Below are 22,285 nucleotides of genomic sequence, written 5' to 3' on the forward strand. Positions count from 1 at the left end.
ATCCTAATAAGGATCAGGTGTGAGCCACATCTTCCGTCCATGCCAGTCCACAATTAAGGTCTTAATTAATTACAGCTGTGGTCTGCAGTCTCTGTGATTCTGTGTCCCAGCTGCTAGTCCTGCCCTTCCCAGGAGTATCAACAGCTGTCAAAACACAGCAATTGCTGTCAACACAACATCATCAGCCCGGTGATCTCCTGAGGCTCCATTACAGTGAGGCAATGGGGGTGAAGTGCACTGCACAATCATGTGTTACACCCTCTTCCTCATGAGTCAAACAGTCTGCAAGAAGTGTGAGATGCCTCAGGCAGCACACAAGACAACAAGAGACCTGCATCCTGGTGCCCTCCCTTGCACGTGATGTCATTGGCTTGTGTCCAGAAACACTGAGGAACCACACAGTCCATGAAGGGAGCAGCGCAGACACAGCTTAGGGGGGATATTGTTCTAGGCAGGAGGGGGAGAAGGCCCACGGAGAGGAGTCTGGCAACAGCCCCAGAACCAGCCTGGCAGATCAAGACCGAAGTCAGTCAAAGGCTTTAAATCCCACTTTCCCCATTGCAAGTGGGAGGGGGACACTTTCTTACTACTACTACTACTACTACTACTACTACTAATAATAATATTTATATACTGCCTTTCTGGTCATCGTATTACTCCTCTGAGTGAATAATCCACTTCTGGGAAGAATAAAAATGGCTAACGCAACTCAAAGATTTTTTGGGGAAAAGATCTTTATTGACACAACACAGCAGAAATCTTTGAGAGGCTGGACAATTTGTTATTGAATCTAAAGACCACAGTTCAGTGATGGAGCCCCTTGCTCTGCACATGGAAGGTTCCCAGTTTGGTCCTTAGCAGTACCTCCAGGAAGGTCTGGGAAAGACCCCCCCCCCCAGCTGAAGCCCCGGAAAGCTGCTGCCAGTCCATGTAGGTCCTCCTGACAGAGATGGATCAGAACCTGACTCACATGGAGCAAGATTCAAGTTCTAAAGTAAACATTGTCCTAAAGCATGGGGTCTCCAAACCCCAGCCCATGGGTCAGATCCAGCCTGCAGCAATGCTTAGGCTATGTACCCCCAGGACACGAGAGATCTTAAATTCAACTTCTAGGCACAGGTTTGCACAAAGACCAAGGATTATGCAGCTCTCCCAGACCAGTGCAAGGCTTAAATTGCTCTCACGTGTACCAGCAAGCCTTAAAAGGCTTGCGGAGACTGGCCAGGAAAGAGGAGTAACAGCACCATGTGGAGAGCTGCTAACTACAGACCTGCCAGGAAGGAGAAGCAGCAGGAAGCACGTGGACAGGCAGCCACAGGAGACTCTGCTGCCAGTAAGTTAGGACTGTGAGGCTTTGCTTTCTTCATCTGCTGTGTCTGTTGGTTGCATATTGAAACATTCCCTGCACTCTGCTCCTTTGATCTTTCTTCTTAATTGGAGGGCGAACCAGGAACAAGAGGGCTTGCTGTCTTCGTCTGCTGTGTTTGCAGCAGCGTAGGTGGGTCTTGCCTGCCCCTGGTCACTAACTCAGATGCTGCCCCTGAAGCAGCATTGTGGTGATGTGATGTCACTGCAATTACTTCTGGGGCGGCCAATTGACCACACTGAGAGAGGCTCTGGGGGTGAGCAAAAGCCGCCCATGGAGCCCTTCTTGGCATGGTCAGAGCAGAGCTGGCCACTTCTGAGCCACTCCAGCTGGGCCGAGAAAGGCTCCATGGGGGGTTCTGCCTATCCCCCCCCCAACCTTCCTCAGCACAGCTGATTGGCCACATCAGAAGAAATTGTGGCCAATCAGTCACACCAGTGAAGGCTCTGGGGTTGGGCCATGGAGCCTTTCTCAGCTGTGCAGCACTGAGGGTGGGCAGCTTCTGCCTGCCCTTGGAGCCTTTCTTGGAGTGAACTGCACCAGGAATTACTGGTGGGGGGGTGGGCAGGAAGACTTGGTGCCTCACCCTGGGGAAGACCGGAAGTGCTGCCCAGTACCACATGTCACCCTGCGGTTTATGGAAACTACACCACTGTCTATTTGTGTTGGTTGCATATTGAAGCGTTCTCTGTGCTCCCTTGGTTCTGAGATATGCTTGGTAAAATTCTTTTGAGCCCATTCCTATGCATGCCTACTCAGAAGAAGAGTCCTGCTAGATCAGGCCAAAGGCCCATCCAGTCTAGCCTCTGATGTATTTATTTAAATGCTAAATTTGCATTTATTTATTTTTCCAGCCCTTGACGCCATGCCAGATTCATGATGGAGCCTTCATGCCAAAAAGTTTGAAGACCCCTGTCCTAAAAGGAAATGCTTCCAGGGTGCCATTTGTGAAAATTAAGCAGACCTGCGCAGGTGGCCTTCAGGATTATGCAGGCATAGAAGAAGTGCCATTATGAAGATGTCATGTAGATGCAAGTCTGATTTTGTACAGTGCACATACTGTGAGCTTCAAATGGCAACTGGTGATTTTAGCCAGCTGGCAACTGAGAAAGCGGGACACAGAAAAAGCATCAAGGGCCACCCCCAACTTCCATTTCCCCCCCTACCCAAAACCTAGAAATGAAAGACAAACAACAGGTGCAGATGGGGGGGGGGTGCCAACTCTCAGAGGTAGAGGGGAAGTTAGCCAGCTGTCCTCCTCCAGTCTTCTTGAGTCCCTCTAAGGTTTGCATCAGCCAAACAAGGAAAATTTAATCATGTACTGGACAAAAACGCTTCCCAGACGGGATGCCGATGAAGCTGAGAGAGTTTAACTGATGAGTGCTACAGACAGAGAAGGGGGAGGGGGGAGAGAGAACCTGTGGTTAAGAAGGGTGGAGAATGCAAAAGGTTCTGCAATTCAAGCTTAGGTGGCAACACCTGGAGAGGAAGTCAAAAGACCACCAAGATGGCAAATGGCCAGGACAGCCAGAAGTCCCACCAGGGCAGCTTCTCTTATTACCAGAGTACTCCTGAAAGCAGAGTTACAGAAAACACTTCCACCTGCTGCCAAGTGGAAAAATAACACAAAGCAACTGAATGCACTTTACCAGGGTACTCAAACTTTCAACTTTAGGGATGCTGGACCTTTAACAAGTGTATAGAAGAGAGAATTTCAGCAGGTGTAGCTTGTCATCTGTGGGATGACAAGTTGCACCTGCTGCAATTCTCTCTTCTATACACTTGTTAAAGGTCCAGCATCCCTAAAGTTGAAAGTTTGAGCACCCCTGCACTTTACCATTGTCCAGTTAACTCCTAACTCAGTCTAGGTGAAGCTACTTGAGCTGCTGAGGGATGCATTGAGCTGTGGCTGGAGATTGACTGAGTTCAGCTGTGGCATCACAGGACTTAAAGGTGCAAAGAGGCAAAATAAAAGTATACCAGATATATTGGGAAACAGGAGAAATGATCAGGCTTGAAGATCCAGGGAAGCCCTTTCTTTTTACCTGCCCCTGCGAAGTTTGTCTGCCTGACACTCTCAGAGGTGGAAATACTCTTAGCAACAACAGGCTGTAGAAAGCAAAATTTGAGCAGGGACCCAGGCAGCCAGGCCTCCCCCTCCACACTGAGCATGGCCCCCTCTGCAGAGTCTCTGGTGGGAAAAGAGGTGGGGATAATCTCTAGGGGCACCCAAAGTAGCCATGACCAGGGAGTGGGTGAATGGAACAGGGCAGTCATGTGGGAATGGAGAAAAAACTTACCTGCAGGTGGAGGGGTGGCAGTCCCTGAAAAAGGGAAAAGAGAGTCCAATTGACTGAGGAGCCTCCCCAGGTCCAACCCAACCCTCTGCCCCCTGACTGACAGGTCCAAATGCTGTAATTGGAACTGTTGTGTCTACAAATGGACACACACAGTTTGCTCCACAGGGGGATTGGGTTTTGAAATAAAAGTGCATTCATTCTGGGGAGGAATATTTATTCCAAAGAGGCTTCTTTTCTTGGTTCTAAATGGGTCATGTGGTAGAAACCAATATCTCTGTGGGGCAAGCATCTCACCAATATCTCTGTGTGGCAAGCATCTCACCAAAATAGGGGGCATCTTCTACCACCTGCACATCAGGTTTTTAACTCGGTTGTAAATGAAGTGTGGATAAAAAGCATACGTGTTGCAGATACAATGATTGCACCTCAGGACTCTTACCAGCACTGGAACTGGAGAAGGGCCCTAGACTGAATCTCCGGCGAAGAGCACGGAAAGATGTCTGGCTTTGCGACGGGGAACTTGGTGGTGGGCTGTCCCCTATTTTGTCTCAACTTCTAAGAAGCAGCACAACAGCCTCTAACATGCAGGGATGGGCCAACCCTCAGATGACTTGGACTCCAGTTGCCAAAACACATACTTCTGGTGACTCATACACACTCGGGTTACATGTGTATTTGAACTCAGAAGTGACTCGGGACTCGTGTGTTGGAAACAAATTGTGACTTGGAAACAAATTGTGACTTGTTAACTTGGGTCTTCTGGCTGCCACTCCACTTGGGTTGTAACTTCAGCCTGGTTGCTGAGATCCTCCCTCACTCCTGCCTTTTCTGCCCCCTCCAGTTTCTGCCCCTCAAGCTGCCAGTCCCCTCCTGCCTTGCCAAGCTTGGGCGTTTATTTTGTGGAGCTGCAGCAGACTAATTTATTGAGTCAAACCAGTCCAAATCGGCTCTGGACAAGTCCTGGCGGCCACCTGTTATGACCTGTGTGCAAGTCGAGTCAAGGGGGCAGGGCTAGATTTGGGACTCATCATGGTGGCTCTGGCACATCCCTGCTAAAGTGCACCAGAAATGTCATTTCTCAGGCAGGAAGAGATATCAGTGTAAGAGGAAGGAAAGAAATGGAAGGGCAATCAGTGATCAGGCAGGGGAGGAGGAAGAAGAGCCGTGGGGGCCAGAGTGATCCCAAGGAAGACTCTCCGGGCCTGCTACATTTTCTTCCAGGTCTGGCCCAGTGATGTCCATGCTTCCCTCTCCTCCATATTTAATCACCACTCCAGCCTAAGCCACAGGGAGGCAACTCTTGGGAGGGATGGTGGCCTCCAAAGCTTCCGAATGGGGAGAGGAGAGGAACCCCTAGCCAGGTACTATTCCCGCCTCCCCCAGCAGACGCTTTTTCTGGAGCCGCCATCACCTTTCTTGTTCTTCAGGTACAGAGCCAGTCCGGGAACCACGAAGACCAGGCCCAGCAGAAGCCCCACTACTCCCGTCCACATCTTGCTCCTGGCGGAGTCTGACTGTGCCTCTGTGGGAAGAGAAGGAGCCTTGTTTGAAAGGGGGACAGGTCTGGAGCCAGCCTCCCCCTGCTCAGAGCACCTCTGTCCCAGGGAGGCCCCCAGCCAGGGCTCTCTCTCTGTGGGCCAAGGAAGGATGGCCAGGATGTGTGATGCGCAACGCCAGAGCTCAGATCTCCTACCCCACTGGATGCTGGTGGGGCCTGGGAGGCTGGCGTGCTCCACCAGGCAGGCGTAGACGTCTCCGCGTTCCGGCTGCGCCTCCAGCATCACCTGGATGCGGAAGGTCCAATCCCCGTTCCGGATCAGCTCCGTGGACACCACTCTGCTCTCATCCTCCTCCTGCCCGTTCCGCAGCCAAGTGATGTTAATCTTTGCAGGGAAGAAGCCGGCCACGGTGCAAACCAGCAGAGTGTGGTGGGAGGCGGGGTCCGTCTCTGTGGGGGTGATCTTCAGCTGGGGCTTCACTGGGGGGAGAGACAGAGAAGGTGGGAGGGGGTCAGAGGGTTCAAAGTGGAGAGCAGAGGTTACAGAAAGGATACAATTGTAAGAATGTGTAAAAAACATGTACAATATCCCTGTCTTAAGGCTGGGATAGAAAAGCTTGCTTTTCCTTTGGATTTGGATACATTTGGAGAGGGTGGTTAGTAAAGTCAATTATTAGAAACTACTCAGAATGTTCTTGAAGCCACAGAGATGCCAGATTAAGCATCTCTGACATAAGAAGAATCTATGAAGGGTTTTAAAAAAGTATTTTTCATATATACACTCAGGCTTTTGCGGTCTGAATTCAACTGTTCGTAATTATCAGTTTCCAAGGCTCTAGACCAGGGGTGCCCAAACCCTGGCCCGAGGGCCACTTGTGGCCCTCAGGGACTCACAATCTGGCCCGCGAGGAGCCCCCAGTCTCCAATGAGCATCTGGCCCTCAGGAAACTTGCTGGAGCCCATGCTGGCCTGACATAACTGCTCTCAGTGTGGAGATGACTGTTTGATCTCTAGCATGAGCTGTGGGACAAGGGTTCCCTCCACTGCTTGCTGTTTCACGTCTGTGATGCAGCAGTGGCAGTGAAGGAAAGGCTAGCCTTGCCTTGTGCAAGGACTTTTATAGGCCTTGAACTATTGCAAGACCTTTGTTCATTCATACAAGTTCCATCTCTAACATATTCATTTATGCAAATTTATTCAAATTTGAAATGTAAATTAATTTGGCCCCCAACACAGTGTCAGAGAGATTATGCGGCCCTCCTGCCAAAAAGTTTGGACACCCCTGCTCTAGACCACATTCCTCGCCATTTTGATCTCCCTGATGCTTTGTCCTCCCCCGTGAAGGGCGTCATCAGGCATAGAAAGCAAAGAAATTAACAGCTGGTAAACACTACAACGTCAAGATCTTATAGGACCCCCAAAATAGAAGGCAAAAACCAACTAATGAAGGTTAGCAGCACACTGTGGTGTACCAGGCAGAGCTCCCAAGAAGGAAGAGATCATATAGGTGAGTCTCTGCTCAGTTTGTCCTGGAGAGCAGATAGGATGGGCACCACTGGTTGCACTCCTATCCGTGCTTACCTGGGAGTAAGCCCCATTGACTGTAATGGGATTTACTTCTGAGGAGAAGTGCATAGGATTGGCTCACCATGGCCCTTCCTGGGGTGCCCAGATCCGTCTTCCCTCCCCCCTCCCTTTTGCAGACTCTTCCAGGCATCGGGGGGGGGGGGAGGAGCTGGGCTGGAAACCCGGGCATGTCCTGGCCCCCCACTCACGCTTCCTGGCAGTGGCGAAGGGCTCGATGATCCCGTAGTTGTGTCGGCAGAACCTGTCCAGGGCGGCCCGCATGTCCTCCAGTGTCTCCGGCTGGCTGTTCCAGGCACGGGCTGTGGGCTCGCCCAGCTCGGTGACGGCCTGGAAGGTGCCATGGCGGCTGTCGAAGCGCAGGGTCTCCTGCCGGTCCCAGATGTCCCTGTACAAGAAGTAGGCACCCCCCGGGCCAGCGCCGTCGGGGAAGTGGCACTCGTTCTTGAACTGGTACAGGAAATGTTCTGCGGGGAGAGAAGGAGCCGGGAGGGCTGGCTGGTGGTCCCAAGCGGGCAGGCAGGGGATGAGGTGGCTGCACTCGGCGGGGTGCTTGGCTCGCCCTACCCCCCCCCGGCCTGGCCAGAGAGCCCCCCACGCCCACGGAGCCGCCCGCCAGGCTGGCCCCACCAGGAGGGTGACCAGGAGGCAGAGTCTTCAACACCATGAAATTTGCTGCGTCCAACGAAACACTTCTGGCAATGCGGTCATGATCCCAAATAGCTCTGACATAAAACCAAATATGCCCTCATCCTGTGTGGTCTGTTTAGAACAGGGCCCGGCCCGGGGGCCACTTGTGGCCCTCGGGGACTCACAATCCGGCCCGCGGGGAGTCCTCAGTCTCCAATGACCATCTGGCCCTCCAGAGACTTGCTGGAGCCCATGCTGGCCTGAAGCAACTGAGTGTGAAGATGACCGTTTGACCTCTTGCATGACCTGTGGGATGAGGGCTCCCTCCACTACTTGCTGTTTCATGTCTGTGATGCAGCAATGGCAATGGCAGTGAAGGAAAGGCCAGCCTTGCTTTGTGCAAGGACTTTTATAGGCCTTGAGCTATTGCAAGACCTTCATTCATTTATACAAGTTCCATCTCTAATATATTCATTCATGTAAATTTATTCAAATTTGAAATGTAAATTAATTCGGCCCCCAACACAGTGTCAGAGAGATGATGTGGCCCTCTTGCCAAAAAGTTTGGACACCCTGGTTTAGAAGGCAGAAAAAGAGTCTGTTTCATGGGTGTTCAGTTATTGAAGATTAAATCCCGCAAAGCCTGCGGTTCATTCCAGACCATCTGTGTGTGCATCCTGTACTTTACTCACCAAGCAAGAACTGCACACGTTCACTCACAGCCCAATCCTATGTGTGGTTACTCACCTTGTAGTTATATTGCAATCCTAACCACGCCTTCCTAGGAGTAAGCCCCATCGAACATAATGAGACTTACTTCCGAGTGCACACGCATAGAATGGTGCTGTCAGTCACTTAGCACACAGTGTGCACTGCCATGACGAATAAACACCCATCAGAACTCTATCTAGCATTTCCCAAAATACATCAGAGCCAAGACCCCCAGCGTGGGCTTGGACAGACTGGCATGTGCATTTTAACCCTTTGAAGAATGATGCACTCAGGCAGTGGTTCCCAAACTCATCACGGCTGTGGCGCCTTTCACACTCAGCACGCGGCCTCTTCTTCCAGGCTTGCTGGGCTGGGACTGCAAAAATCTCATGCAAATGAACGACAGTGGCACACAATCTTGTGAGACCTTGCACAATTCTTGCACAACCGCATGTGATTTTGCATGGCATTGGCTCAGTGAGCACACCCCTTTGAGTGCACCATGGAGCCACTGCAGAGCATAGTTTGGGAACTATTGGAGTTATTGGATTTTTCTCTGTAAACCACTTTGTGAACTTTTAGTTGAAAAGTGGTATATAAATAATAATAATAATAATAATAATAATAATAATAATAATATTGCAGTAAGGATTTATAGAAAGTTTCCAATTTTCTATGTTTTATTTTGCCAAAAAATCCCAAATTCTCTCTTTTTAAAAAATTGAGAAACTTCCCCAAATTTGGGAATTCCCCCCAGACTTCACACCAGTGGCTAGAACGTTGGAGAGTTGTAGGTGCAGAGGCAAGGACCTCATCAGGCAAGCAGGAGCACATCTGGCACATTAGGTTTGCGGCCAGCCCTGCCTCCTCTTGCACATTCACAGGTGCACATTTACAGATGCACCTCCCAGGTGCACATTTACATTCAGGCCCAAGCGGGGCAGGGGGGCACAGAACTTGGGGGCCTCCAGTGCCAGCACATCCCTTGGGAGCACACACACTGTGGCCAAGGGCCAAGAGGGTCCAAGCGTGCACGCGTGCGCACGCACGCATGCACGCATGCACGCACACACACACACAGAGTCCAGATGAGGGCACAACCACAGGGACTAGCACCTTAACCTTCGCCTTCCTTCACCTTCCAACCCTGCATCCTGAATCTGTGGCACACCCAAGCAGCACACTGATTCCTTCTAAGAAACAATGAACACCCACCAGAGAAAGCTCAATTGTATGCATACTGTATTTCCAAAACCAAAAAGCAGAATGTGGGGGCTGGATTTGACTTGAGAAGGGGGGGGGTGGTCCAAGGAGATAGACTGATCTTTGCCACAAAAGATGCCACAAAGACCTCTGAAGACTGTCTTTGCCACAAAGACCTCTGACCTGCAGCATAAGTGCTGGACTACACTGGAGGGCTGTCACAAGCCCCCCCCCCCCATCTCAGCCTCAAACACCCCCAACCTGCAACACAGGACTGTGGGCAGAGCAATGCATTTCTGAAAACAGGAAACCGCATTTTCCTGATTGGCAGCCAAATCCTACCTAAATCCCACCCCCCTCCATGCAGCAGAACCAAGAGAGCACATGCTGCATTGGCAGGAGGTCTGGTTGGTTGGCAACCTTCAGTCTCAAAAGACTGTGGTAGAAGCCTAAAGCACCTGGTATTCCCAGGGGGTCTCCCATCCAAGTACTAACCAGGCCTGACCCTGCTTAGCTTCCAAGATCAGATGAGATTGGGCATGTGCAGGGTAACAGTTGCTGTCAACTGGACAGGAGGCAACTGGCAGGAGGGGGCAGTTGGAAATGTCTCCTTGGAGAAAGGAAACTTTAGTTCACTTCCCCTGGAGAAATCCTCCACCACCATGGGGCTCTGTGGATCTACTCCCACTATTTACACTGAACACTTAAACTGAAGGCTGCAGGGGCTGGAGATGTCAGCTTGAAGCTTAATTTATAGGTAAGTGCTCCAGATGGGAACCCTTGGGACACTGCTATATCTAGAAAGCATTTGGAGAGGCCCAGCCTAACTCAAGAAGGGAGAGGGACATTGGGTCCTTCCCTCCTGGTCTTATGTTGCATATATACAAATGCATGGAATATAGGAAATAAACAGGATGAGTGTGAACTTCTAGCAGGTGAAGGTAAATTTGACTTGTTAGGAATAACTGAAACCTGGTGGGATGACTCTCAGGACTGAAATGCACAGATGGAAGGATGTCAGATGCAAGGGAGGGTGCCAGGATGCAGGTCTCTTGTTGTCTTATGTGCTCCCAGAGGTATCTGGTGAGCCACTGTGAGATACAGGAACTAGTGAGATACAGGACTAGAGATACAGGACTAGATGGGCCTGTGAGATACAGGACTAGATGGGCCTTTGGCCTGATCCAGTGGGGCTCTTCTGATGTTCTTATGTTCAATTGTTCAGGAAGAACAGATGTGGTAGAAGGGGAGGGGGGCAGCGTTCTGTGTCAAAAATGCATACACCTGCTCAGAAATCTAACACAATGGTCAAGGTTGCCCCCTGGAGAGCATCCTAGGGGGAAAAGCAACAAACACACCATTGTAGTAATCGGCATCTATGGTAAACTGCTAGGCCAAAGAGAGTGTGGATGATGCATTCCTGAAACAACTGACAGGTATTACAAGGAAACTTGAGGTAGTTGTAGTTGCGGACTTTAGTAGGTCTGTGCAAGCTCTTGGTTTTAGAGGCAGGCTGCCTCTGATTGACAGATGCAGGGGAGGGCACCGGGACTCAGGTTGTGTAACTGTTATCTTGTGTGCTCCCTGGGGGCATTTGGTGGGCAGCTGTGAGATACAGGAAGCTGGACTAGATGGGCCTGTGGCCTGATCCCCTGGGGCTGTTCTTAAGTAAAAAATGCAGGAGGAATGTGGGGCAACATGAAGGAGGGAAAGGCACCAGAGGGGTGGAAAGGAGAACTGGGCCTCCCAAGGAAGGGGAAGGACAAAAGGGGGCACAGAGAGTGGGGAAGGGGCTCCTCAGGCCTCCTAGGGATGGGGAGGGGCTCAGGTCCTTTGAGGGGCCTTCCCTGATACCCATTTCCTGAGAGATGGATCAGGACTTCCCTCCTTCCTGCCCTCCTGCTGGAGCTGTTGAGTCTTTGTTGCACGTCTGTGTCTGGGCAGAGTGCCTCACTCTCTGCTCTGCCATCCCAGCCAGTAAAAACACCCCCCCCCACACCCCCCATTATTGCTCACCTGGAGGCTCCACACTCTGCAGCGCAGGGGGAAAGACCCCCAGCATCATCACCACCAGCAGAACCCCCATGCCAGAAGCAGACCCCATCTTTCCTCAAGGGCAGGGAGAAACACGCCCTTGACCCCCCACAATCCAGAGTGGGACTTTCTCAGCCTGGCCCTGAGCAGTGCCAGGCGTGGAGCCAATCAGCCCTGCAAAGGAGGCAGCGTCATCAGTCGCCAGGCAAGAATGAGGAGGAAACAGTCCACTTGGGCAGATGTGCCCCAGCAGGCAGGCAGGCAGCCAGCAGTGGGGAGGGGGAGAGGAGCTGCCTGGGGGCTGATGACGGGGCTGCCCAGGGGCAGGGTGACCGAAAGAGAAGGCACCCCAAAATGTCGGACATCCAAGAAAAATGTAGGACCTACAAAATAAAAGCCAAAAACACTCATAGATTGATTTCATGTGGTTAACACTATATTACTTATTATTAAATTTAAAAAGTGTCCCCAGCATCCCGTGCGGGCAACAAGTCTGAGCAGACAGGGAAACTTGATCCTAGGAAATTTCTGGGCCCCCTCCTTTGGGTCCTGGTTCCCCCTTTTGAGCCTGGGCCTGGGTACAAATTACCCCCTTTAACCCCCTCTCCTAGGCCCTGCCCAGACCTGAACCTGATTCAGACCTGGTGACCCTCATATAGAAAGCCCATTCCTCTTTCAGATCTTGCAGGTGCTCAACTTTGACTGTTTTCTCTCTGCACACCCTGAAACTGGAGCAGCTGACATCCATCCCAGAGCAAGCAATGAGATGCATCAGAGGAAAAACACCTGTGCGACCACCCACTCTTTGCCCTGGGAGAGGAACAGGCAAAGGAGCGCCTACCCCTTCTCTCTCAATCTCCTCCAGAGGTTCTTACAGGCGGATGTGCCACCTGGCAACAGGCTGGTCAGCCAGAAGCCCTTTTCTCATTGGCAGAGGCTGCCTGGGCTCCTCTGCCCTCCCTTCACAGCTCCCACCCACAATCACTTGGGGGGGCAGGACTGGGCTACAGCCCTTGCATTCTGCACTCCCTGTGCCTCTGCCACGCTGGGTGTGGGTTGTGTGTGGTGCTCCTTCCACTGAGCTGAGAATGGTGCCTGGAGAAGGAGCCTTTCCCCTCTGCCTCCTGGCACTCTTTGCCCTGCCTGGCACCAGACCTGTGACAGGTGAGGATGGGGGTGTGTGTGTGGAGGGGGTTACTCCATGGGGTACACCTAAAGCGTATTGGGGAAGTGCTGGAATTAGGGGTCCTTCCTCAGATTACGCCCCATGCTTGCAAGACCCACACCAGGCTTAGATGTGCCATTTAGGGCGCAATCCCAACCAACTTTCCAGTGCTGGTCTACCCGCAATGCAGCCCCAAGGTAAGGTAACAAACATGTCCTTGGCTTGAGGAGGCCCCCTTGCAGATGCAGTGCACTGCCCCACTGCAGGATGCAGTGCACACCACATTGGCACAGCTATGCCAGTGCTGGAAAGTTGGTTAGGATTGCGCCCTTAATAATTTGTTTATTATTTAATTATTTGACTTTGTACATTGATTTGTGAACATTTTGTTGGGAAAAAATAGAAAAGCGGTATATAAAGATTGTTAATAATACTAATAATAATAGTACAGATTGCTGTGCTAGGCGGTAAGCACAGGCCTCCCCAGAGAATGTGTGCTGAGCAGTGGCAGGCAGCAAGCCCCACCTGGCCTTCCCCCCCCCCCAGCTTCTGCACAGATTCCTTCCAGCTTGACGGGGACTTTGATGCTTCCTGGAGAATCATGGGAGGGGACAGCAAGGACCCCAACCTTCAAATCAACAAAGGAACAAGGTCTCACTGGGGAGAGGAACAGTCCCATGGGGTAGAAGGAAAAAAAACAAGCTTTGCTGCAGGAGAACCAACATGGCTTCTGTAAGGGTAAGTCTTGCCTCACGAACCTTATAGAATTCTTTGAAAAGGTCAACAGGCATGTGGATGCGGGAGAACCCATAGACATTATATTTCTGGACTTTCAGAAGGCATTCGACACGGTCCCTCACCAAAGGCTACTAAAAAAACTCCACAGGCAGGGAATTAGAGGGCAGTTCTCCTGGATTGAGAACTGGTTGGAGGCCAGGAAGCAGAGAGTGGGTGTCAATGGGCAATTTTCACAATGGAGAGAGGTGAAAAGCGGTGTGCCCCAAGGATCTGTCCTGGGACCGGTGCTTTTCAACCTCTTCATAAATGACCTGGAGACAGGGTTGAGCAGTGAGGTGGCTAAGTTTGCAGACGACACCAAACTTTTCCAAGTGGTGAAGACCAAAAGTGACTGTGAGGAGCTCCAGAAGGATCTCTCCAAACTGGGAGACTGGGCAGCAAAATGGCTGATGCATTTCAATGTAAGTGTAAAGTCATGTACACTGGGACAGGCTTACGGGTTCTGAGCTGTCTGTGACAGATCAGGAGAGAGATCTTGGGGGGGGGGGGTGGACAGGTTGATGAAAGTGTCGATCCAAAGTGCGGTGGCAGTGAAGAAGGCCAGTTCTATGCTTGGGATCATTAGAAAAGGTACTGAGAACAAAACAGCTAATATTATAATGCCGTTGTACAAATCTATGGTAAGGTCACACCTGGAGTATTGCGTCCAGTTCTGGTCACCACATCTAGGTGGTGCAGGACAATGGACATAGTGGAGATGGAAAAGGTGCAGAAGAGAGCGACTAAGATGATTACTGGGCAGGGAAACCCCCTTATGAGGAAAGGCTACGGCGTTTGGGGCTCTTAAGGCTAGAAAAGAGATATCTGAGGGGGGGGGCATGATTGAGGCACAGATCCTAACCAACTTTCCAGCTGCATTGCCCTTGTGTCGGTGCTGGAGGTTTTGCACGGGAAGGGTAGAGTGGATAGAGAGATGCTCTTTTCCCTTTCACAAATCTTCAGAATCGGGACATCTGCTAAAATTCAGTGTTGGGAGAGTTAAAAGAGGCAAAAGAATTTTTTTTTTTTACCCAGTGAATAATTAGTCTGTGAAACTCCTTGCCTCAGGATGTGGTGGCTGTGACTTTTAAAGGGATCCAGCCTAGATGCCTTTAAAAGGGGATTGGACAGATTTCTGGTGCAGGCCAGGGGCAGAACTCCCTGGCCACAGAGCCACCACCGCCGCCGCCGCCGCCGCCGCCGCCTCTCCAGCTGACCAGGCAAGATGCAGGGCAGCTGGGTGGGAGAGACTGCCCCCCCCCCCCAGAGCTCACCGGACCAGAACAGTGAGCAGGGCCGGGTCACCATTAACCACCAAAGGGGAGGGAAGCAGGCCAGGGTCAGGGCCCCTTTAAGCCTAGAGAGGGAGGAAGGGGAGGAGCCAAGGGTGTGGCTGGGGAGGATAAAAGCAGGTAAACCTGTGATGACAGGCAGGTCTGGAGAGGGAAGGCAGGAGCCCCTGCCTGAAGACCAAGGGCCTCAGGTCCTGCCTCTAGGGAGGAGGACAAGGGTGTTGTGAATCCCCTGAGGCTTCCCCTGCAAGGAACCCTAGGGAGGTGGACACCCCACCCAGGAGTCCCAAGAGACCATCCAGCTGAACCTTGGCACCCCACCGGGTGACCCCAAGAGACCCCCCTTTTTGGGGCACCCCTCACAACAGGTTACAAGCCATGATGGGTGTACACAACATCCTGCTTTTAGTAGGCTACTTCAAAATGCCAGGTGCAAGGGAATGGCATCAGGATGTAGGAATCTAGTTGTCTTGAGTGCTCCCTGAGGAATCTAGTAGGTCACTATGACCTGGACTAGATGGGCCTTATCCAGCAAGACTCTTATATTCTTAAGGAGAAAAGGGGGCTGCAGAATGGGAGCGGGGGCAGGAATAAGGTGAAATTTTGCCTGGCAGGCTTTGCAAAAAGTTCAGGGACGAGGAGTTGCGGGAGTTTGGTTTCTTCTACCTGAAGGAGATGAAGTCAGAAAGAATAAGAACTTCAACAGAACATTCCTCCCACTGATCCCTAATCCCCCTTCCAGCTGGAGCCTGCTCTCTTCTCCTCAGGTTCCAAGGTCTGCCTCTTCAGGCACTGGACAGACTTCCCTGTTTCTGGAGCAGTTCTCTGGAGGACTCCATCACCTTCACTAGCCTTGAGGTAGATTTCCTGGGTCACAGGAATCAATGACATCAGGCACAAAGGGGCTGTTTGGAGGTCTCCCTGGGCCTTCAGTCTTCCCCCAGGAAGGTCCTCTCCAAACTGACCTGACCAGGGGATGAGAGTGTCCAGCTTGCAGACACTTCTGCCTTTCCCACAGGAGCTCTCAGAACCATCAAAGCAGATATGCTCAGATTGCTACTATAAGAAGGAAGGAACCGGTGGATTCCCTCAGTCTCCGCCCTGGAGAATCCAAGGGAGGTGGCTGCCCTGTTTGCCACAGGGAACTGCCCTTACAGGCTCACTGGCTGGGGGTGGGGTGGGGTGTGTGACCTGTTGGAGTTGTCCTAACTATAGAGGGGAGAATATTTGTCTGGAGGTAGGGAGATGCCTGGCTATGGGTGCAATGTGTTTGATCATGGTGGCATTTGGGTAAAGATTGTGGGTCCACCATGGGGTTTGTTTGGGACCTGCCCTGACTTCAAGGATCACCTCTAATTTGACATCAGTCAGTGCTCAGCGTGACCCAGATTCTCAACTCCTCTGACCTGGAGCAGGCCCCCTGCTGAGGTCAGTGGGCTTTGGGTCACTGGCACTGTTTTTTTGGAGAGGTGGAGGGTGCTTGTAGCACAAGCCAGCTGGTCCCTCTGCTGGTGTTCCTTTCTGGTGAATGCTGCTGGAGAAGGTGGGGTGTCCCTGGCAGTCAGGTCATGTCCCTGTCTTGCACTCTCTCTCTCTCTCTCTCTCTCCCCCCCCCCCCCAGTGGAGGACACATTTGTGGAGCTGAACTTCTTCCAGGAGAGCTTCCCCTCGCAGAAGCAGTCTGGGGAATTCTTGCAGGAGCTCAATGAGGAGGAGATCTTCCATGTGGACTTGGACAGGAAGGAGACTGTCTGGAGGCTGTTGAACTTCACTACCTTCGCTAGTTTTGACGCACAAGGAGCCCTGGGTAGTCTGGCCACTGCCAAGAACAACATGGAGGTCCTCATGAAGTGCAGCAACCGGACACGGGCCCAGAACGGTACTGAAAGTGCTGGGATGGGTCATCGCCTTGCCCCACAGGTGTACTGGAGTCTCCCTATCCCAGACATCACACACCAGGGATCTTGTCTGATCTCGGAAGCTAAGCAAGGTCAGGCCTGGTTAGTACTTGGATGGGAGACCACCTGGGAATACTGGGTGCTGTAGGCTTATACCATAGTCTTTCAAGACTGAAGGTTGCCAGCCATAAAGAAAAAGAGTGGAGCTGTAGAAAGTTGGAGCAGAGGAAAAAGCAGGAATATGGAGAGGAAGGTCAGGCTGCCTCTTCTCTGCTGAAACCCTAACCACCTCCCAGTGGGATTCAGGAGATGCTTCCTCTGTCATTACATACGTTTGTGTATTTCACTGGACTCATGGAGTCCCATGGAATTCGCTCACAAGATGCTGCGCACTTTGCAAGTGTTTGTCATGGGCTCCTCTTGGGTTTATTGTTCTTCATCCTTGAATGGTAAACAGGTTTTTGCAAACAACAGCGCAGGCTTGTACCAGAACCTGAATCAAGCCTGAATCCTCCAGTTGTGAGCTGGGGGCCTGATCCTGGGTCCCTTGTTGGAACTGGTTGCCACTTCCTGAATTGAGGGGTTTTGTTCCAGAAGAGATTTTCCCACTTGGGTTCCATTCATATCCCTAACCCCGTTACCTCTGTTGCTCCTCCTCTTCCCAGTCTCTGGACTGGAAAGATGGGAGTGGAGAGGAATGGACTGGGGCACAGAGGATGCTGTGGCTTGCCACTTTCCCTCCCCCCAATACCCCTGAATCTTTCTTCCTTGTTGGGGGGGGGGGGAGAACAGTGGCATACATGGAGGAGGACCAGTGGGGCAAATGCCCCAGGTGCCAACCCTCCAGGGGTGCCTCCTCAGCCTCACCCCCCAGCAGCCCATTTGCCTTTTTCTTTAAAAGGAGAGAAGCCGGCAGCTCCACTGACTTCTGTCCCTTTAAAAAAAGCCTCCTCCTGAGGGAGGGGCGCTCAGGGTCAATGTGGAGAGGCACTAAGAAGCTGCCTCTCAGCCACTCAGTGTCAGACTGCGTTGCCCCCCCCTTTCTAGGAGGAGAGGAAACGAGTGCCCTAGAGTGTCAACATGACACACTCCTGTTGCGCTGATGCTCTAGGGTGCCCATTTCCTCCTCCTAAAAAAAGGAGGGAGGCGGCCCGCTTCCCATGCCCCGACAGAGCCTTCTGCACCACTTGTAAGCGGCGTGGAGGTCTCCTTTGGAGAGGTCTGGGGCTGCTGGAAGCAGTGCCCAAGACAGGCGAGCTTCCAGCAGCCCTAAACTGCTCCAAAGGAGACCTCCACACTGCTTACAAGTGGTGCGGAAGGCTCCATTGGGGCCTCGGCTGCTTCCTTCTTTCCCCCTTTTTTCAAAGGGGGAACGGAGGAGGTAGCTGCACAGAAGTAATTGCGGTGACAATGACATGGGGCAGAGGCTGGCACAGTCCCCAGGCAACAGGAACTGCATATGGCCCATCCCTTCAAACCAGGAGGTCTTGGGTCAGCCTTGACATCCAGGACTGTACCTTTGAAAAGGACACCAGAACAACAATTCAGGAAGGACAGACTGTCTTCCTCCTTCCTCTAGAGAGGGCAAAGTGGCATCTTCTCAGTCCCATTTTCTCTTCCCAATGACCCAGAGAGAGGTTGAGCAAGAGGGTGAAAGGCCCAAGGCCACCCAAGGAGCTCCATGGCTGAGTGTAGGGATTCAAAGCTAGGTCTCCCTACTTGAGTTCAACGCACTTACTAAACGTCACTGCCCTGAAAGATACACAATGCAACCTGGTGTGTTGGTTCATTTAATACTCCTCACTTCCTAGACTGGTGGGACATTCTGGTGTCCCTACAGAGTCTGACTGGTGGTCATGTTTCCTCCAGAAGTCAGAAGGGCCTCATAATCGCCTGCCTGTTCACAGCTGCATAAATTGGTATCATGGAGGCACAGCAGGCCAGCCCAGTCCTAAAGCAGGATCAACCCCTGGAAAACCCCCCAGTACTTCTGCCAGCCAAAACCCCCCTGGCAGCCATCTACAGCTCCAGCAAAAGCTCTTGTTTTCTTTTTCTGGATGGTCTCTGAGCACCTCTTCAGAGTCTGATTGAGCAATATAAATGAATACATTAGAGATGGAACTTATATGAATGAATGAAGGTCTTGTAATAGCTCAAGGCCTATAAAAGGCTTTGCACAAAGCAAGGCTGGCCTTTCCTTTACTGCCACTGCTGCATCACAGACGTGAAACAGCAAGCAGTGGAGGGAGCACTCATCCCACAGCTCACGCGAGAGGTCAAACAGTTGCCCTCACACTGAAAGCAGATGTGTTGTGCCAGTGAGGGCTCCAGCAAGTCTGTGGAGGGCCAGAGGCTCACTGGAGACTGAGAGAGGTCCCTGAGGGCCACATTAGGAATTCTTGAGGGCCGCAAGTGGCCCCAGGGCCGGGGTTTGGGCACCCCTGACCTAGAGAGATGAAAAGGAAGGATGTCCTCTAACCCCTCCCCTACTCTGCAGCTTTTGCCTTAGGGAGAGGAGGGACACACATCTTCACATCTCTGGCTGGAACAAGAACTGCATGAGTGCACAGGAAGCCCGCCACCCAGAACCTTGTTCCACTCATGCACCTGCTTGAGTCTTACCTGGCAGGATGCAACCACGGCCACCCTCCCCTCCCCCCCCGACAGTAAGCTCCAAAATGATGCTTCACAGGGCAGGGCTAAATCCACATATATGTGCAGGTGGCAGCGCAAAAGTTCATGTGCTTGTACAGAAGCCACCTCATTCCTGTGCAGATGTGAGAATCCTCACACACCCAGTCATACTGTTTAATAGTGAGAGGACATGCCACTCTGCATATGCTCAGAGGGATTGTCTCTTTCCTCAGTGATATTCCTGTGTGCAAAAGCAGCAGCCCCTGGGAAAGGTGTTGGTGCCGCAAAGAGTTCCTTCTACAAATGCACCCACATCCCACCTTCTTCATTTGGAAGGTGAAAAGGGAGACTACAAAGAGACTCTGGTGCCCCCTCATCTCAGCTTGGCTGCTTGTAATGGGAATTGCATGAGGGAGTTGCGTAGAGAGGCATAAAGGCTGTGGAGAGGCACAGGGGGAAGTTCTGATCAAGGGCTGGCAAGGTGGTGGAACCAGATGGGTGCTGACCTTGTCCCTCTTTCTCAGTTGCACCTTCAGCAACGGTGTACCCCGAAAACCCCGTGGAACTGGGGAATCCCAATGTGCTCATCTGCTTCGTGGACAAGTTCTCTCCCCCAGTGCTGAACATCACGTGGCTGAAGAATGGGGTGGTGGTTTCGCAGGGCGTGAAAGAGACCGATTTCTACCCCAAGGCGGACAACACCTTCCGCAAGTTCTCCTACCTGCCCTTCATCCCGGAGCCTGGGGACTTCTATGTCTGCAAAGTGGACCACTGGGGCCTGACCGAGAGCCTAAGCAAACTCTGGCGTAAGCAGGACGGGGTTTATTTTGCACCTTGAAAAGGCAGCAAGCCAGATTCTGGGCTAAGAAAAGCAAAGTTGTTCTTAACAGCTAAACAATATGTGCGCATGAAGCCCAGTTCCAAAGGCCTGCTCAGTCCCCTTCAGGGGTGTGGTGGGACAATTTGATGTGTATGAACTTGTCACGACAGTTTCCATACTATAACCACACCTCTTTAAGATATAAGCCTGCAGTTCTATCCACTCTTTTCCTGAGAGTAAGGCCCACTGAACCCAAGACATGCTCAGGATGGTGCTCTAACAAGAACAGAAAAGCAACTTTGAATGTTTTCCTTGGAGGATTTCCTTCTGCCACTTAACCCTACTTTGAAAAGTGTCATATTTCATTTAAAGATCTTCCTCGTGTCATCCAATGCCCTTTGAATGGGCTGCAGTACTTTTAAAACAAATGCATAAATATTGAAAGATGGGATTAGAAAATGTTCCGAAGACGTAGAAGTGCTAGCCAACGTACTAGGCTTTTAAGGCAGCATGAACTACATACTTCCTCTCAGGAGACAGTGCGTGTCTGCACAGTCCCACTTGGGCAGAAGCCTCCTGTCTCTTATGGGCCCCTTGGAGCGGCACCCCAAGACATCTTGGCCAGTAAGGGGAGAAGTGTGTGGATGCTGAGATCAAAGTGCAGAAAGTGAGACTGGGGGTGGGAGACAGGCAGGACTCCTGGGTTCTGCACCCACAGCCCAAGCTGATGCCTTCTCTCTCACCCAGACTCCAAGGAGCCGACTCCCTTCTCCGAGACGTTGGAGAACGTGGTGTGTGCTCTGGGCCTGGCGGTTGGCATCCTGGGCATCATCGCTGGAACCATCCTCTGCTTCAAGGCCAGGCGGGGGAATGAGGGTAGCCATCGCTGGGGCATCAGGTGTGTCACTTGGGGCTGATGCATATAGTGGATCTTGCCACAGTGCTGAGGGATGGGGGTAAGCGTGATCCTGCTTTGAGGGTGCTCAGATCTTGTGGCTCTCTCTGTCCTTCAGGTCCCATTCAGGCCTTAGCCCGAAGCTTGCTAGGGGCCACTTCACATGCCCGCCCCCCCCCCCAAGCAGCAGGCACAGTTTTATACCCCAGGATGCTGAGGCCAATCCCGGCTGGCCCTCATCGTTCAGAGCCCGAGAAGACCCCCAGCTCTGATCAGGCCCAGGGCCTGTCTTGCCTCAAGATCCTGTTTCCCACACTGGTCCCCTAGATGTCCCAAAGGAAAAGCCCCAAGCAGAGCAAGAAGGCAGCAGCCCTGCCAAAGTGCCTCTCACATCCTGCTATTCAAAGGCGGGCCAAAGAAGGTCACACAGACTGATTTGGAGAAGTCCCACTTGTACCTTAATGGGAGCATCAAGTGTTCTCCTTTTACAGATTCGTTGGCCCCAAACTGGCAGGGGCAGTGGCTGGGAGGCCGTGTGCCCACAGGGTGAGGGGAGAGAGCGGCGGGGAGGAGGGCTGGGTGCAGAAATGTGGTCCCTTGTTTCCTCTCCCAAAGAGTATCTGCAGATGAGTGGCAGGGCCTTTGTGAGCACAGCCCCCCAGTACTATGATGTCAAAACAGAAAAAGGCTGCTTAGTTGTGTCAGGCAGTGGCACAAGGCAGCCAACACAGACAAGGGCAGGCAGCCCCCTGCAGCCCCTCCGGGGGGGGGGGGGCCTGGTTGCAGGTGGATTCCCTCCGGAGGGAAGGGGGGAGCTCTGTGTCTCTTTCACAAGGCAGCTCAATAGATGGGGTGAGGAAGCCCAAACTTTGCTTCCAGAAGAAATGACATCAGGGAGAAGGGACACTTTTCCACTCTGGCATTTATTTTCCTTCAGATAATGTACATTTTTGGCAAGTGCCAGGATGTTTAATAGGACTGTTTTGTGTGGAGGGAGTTGAGGACATGCAGAAGTCGCTCCTGGTCTGAGATGAGGATGATGCCACCTCCCTAACAGCATCTCTCCTTCCTTTGCAGATAATCCCAGCTGGCAGCAGGAAGACCTTTCCTCTCCCCAAGGGCCACTTGAGCCTCTTGCCTGTGTCTCTTGCTAAGGCTTTGCTGCCGAGATCAGCTTGAGGGACCCGGTACTTGCTCACCCGACTGGCCCACTTGGTCCCCCTCAATGCCTGCATGCCTGCAAAGAAGCAGGGCGCCTGATTCGACTGAGCTGTTCTAATGGCGTGAGCTTGCCTGGAAAGGACACACCCCAGCATTAGCCGAAGGGCTTGTAAACTCTGCCCTCCAAAACAAGGACTTCCTTTCTGTGAGTCACGGGGTGGAACGAGGACCTCTGAGGGGCAGGGAAGCCCCACACCTGCCCATTAAACATCTCCCTCCTCTTGCTGACTTCTCACTCACATCTTTTCCAAGTCTGA

General features: G+C 52.1%; 2 protein-coding genes and 1 pseudogene across 3 annotated transcripts; 1 reads left to right on the forward strand and 2 right to left on the reverse strand.

Annotated features, from left to right (window-relative positions):
• Positions 1 to 748: 748 nt before the first annotated feature.
• Positions 749 to 11,420, reverse strand: LOC136640489 (H-2 class II histocompatibility antigen, E-S beta chain-like). Of its 2 annotated transcripts, XM_066615655.1 has the most exons (6): positions 11,309 to 11,420; positions 6,940 to 7,215; positions 5,360 to 5,644; positions 5,078 to 5,188; positions 3,667 to 3,690; positions 749 to 2,749 (listed from the first exon to the last, which is right to left on the reverse strand). In XM_066615655.1, the coding sequence occupies exons 1-6, from the start codon at positions 11,394 to 11,396 to the stop codon at positions 2,736 to 2,738; spliced, it is 798 nt and encodes a 265-aa protein (XP_066471752.1). In that variant the 5' UTR covers positions 11,397 to 11,420; the 3' UTR covers positions 749 to 2,735. The 2 variants fall into 2 exon arrangements, with proteins under 2 accessions (XP_066471752.1, XP_066471753.1); XM_066615656.1 differs by lacking the exon at positions 3,667 to 3,690.
• LOC136643060 (5S ribosomal RNA) lies at positions 9,739 to 9,858 on the reverse strand (annotated as a pseudogene).
• Positions 11,421 to 12,358: 938 nt separating the features above from the next.
• On the forward strand, positions 12,359 to 22,248 carry LOC136640496 (HLA class II histocompatibility antigen, DR alpha chain-like). The gene is made up of 5 exons (XM_066615665.1): positions 12,359 to 12,490; positions 16,182 to 16,439; positions 19,617 to 19,898; positions 20,660 to 20,810; positions 21,885 to 22,248. The coding sequence occupies exons 1-5, from the start codon at positions 12,415 to 12,417 to the stop codon at positions 21,886 to 21,888; spliced, it is 771 nt and encodes a 256-aa protein (XP_066471762.1). The 5' UTR covers positions 12,359 to 12,414; the 3' UTR covers positions 21,889 to 22,248.
• Positions 22,249 to 22,285: the final 37 nt, after the last annotated feature.

The sequence above is a fragment of the Tiliqua scincoides genome, chromosome 2, assembly GCF_035046505.1.
Source record: "Tiliqua scincoides isolate rTilSci1 chromosome 2, rTilSci1.hap2, whole genome shotgun sequence".
Classification (NCBI taxonomy): Eukaryota; Metazoa; Chordata; class Lepidosauria; order Squamata; family Scincidae; genus Tiliqua; species Tiliqua scincoides.

Bases quoted from the DNA above. Each gene is read 5' to 3' on its own strand.
- LOC136640489 (XM_066615655.1), bottom strand. From the start codon at position 11,396: ATGGGGTCTGCTTCTGGCATGGGGGTTCTGCTGGTGGTGATGATGCTG. The intron at 7,216-11,308 runs GTGAGCAATAAT...CTCTCCCCGCAG, and splicing joins GCAGAGTGTGGAGCCTCCAG to AACATTTCCTGTACCAGTTC. The intron at 5,645-6,939 runs GTGAGTGGGGGG...CTCTCCCCCCAG, and splicing joins CTTCGCCACTGCCAGGAAGC to TGAAGCCCCAGCTGAAGATC.
- LOC136640496 (XM_066615665.1), top strand. From the start codon at position 12,415: ATGGTGCCTGGAGAAGGAGCCTTTCCCCTCTGCCTCCTGGCACTCTTT. The intron at 16,440-19,616 runs GTACTGAAAGTG...CCTCTTTCTCAG, and splicing joins CCGGACACGGGCCCAGAACG to TTGCACCTTCAGCAACGGTG. The intron at 19,899-20,659 runs GTAAGCAGGACG...TCTCTCACCCAG, and splicing joins GAGCCTAAGCAAACTCTGGC to ACTCCAAGGAGCCGACTCCC.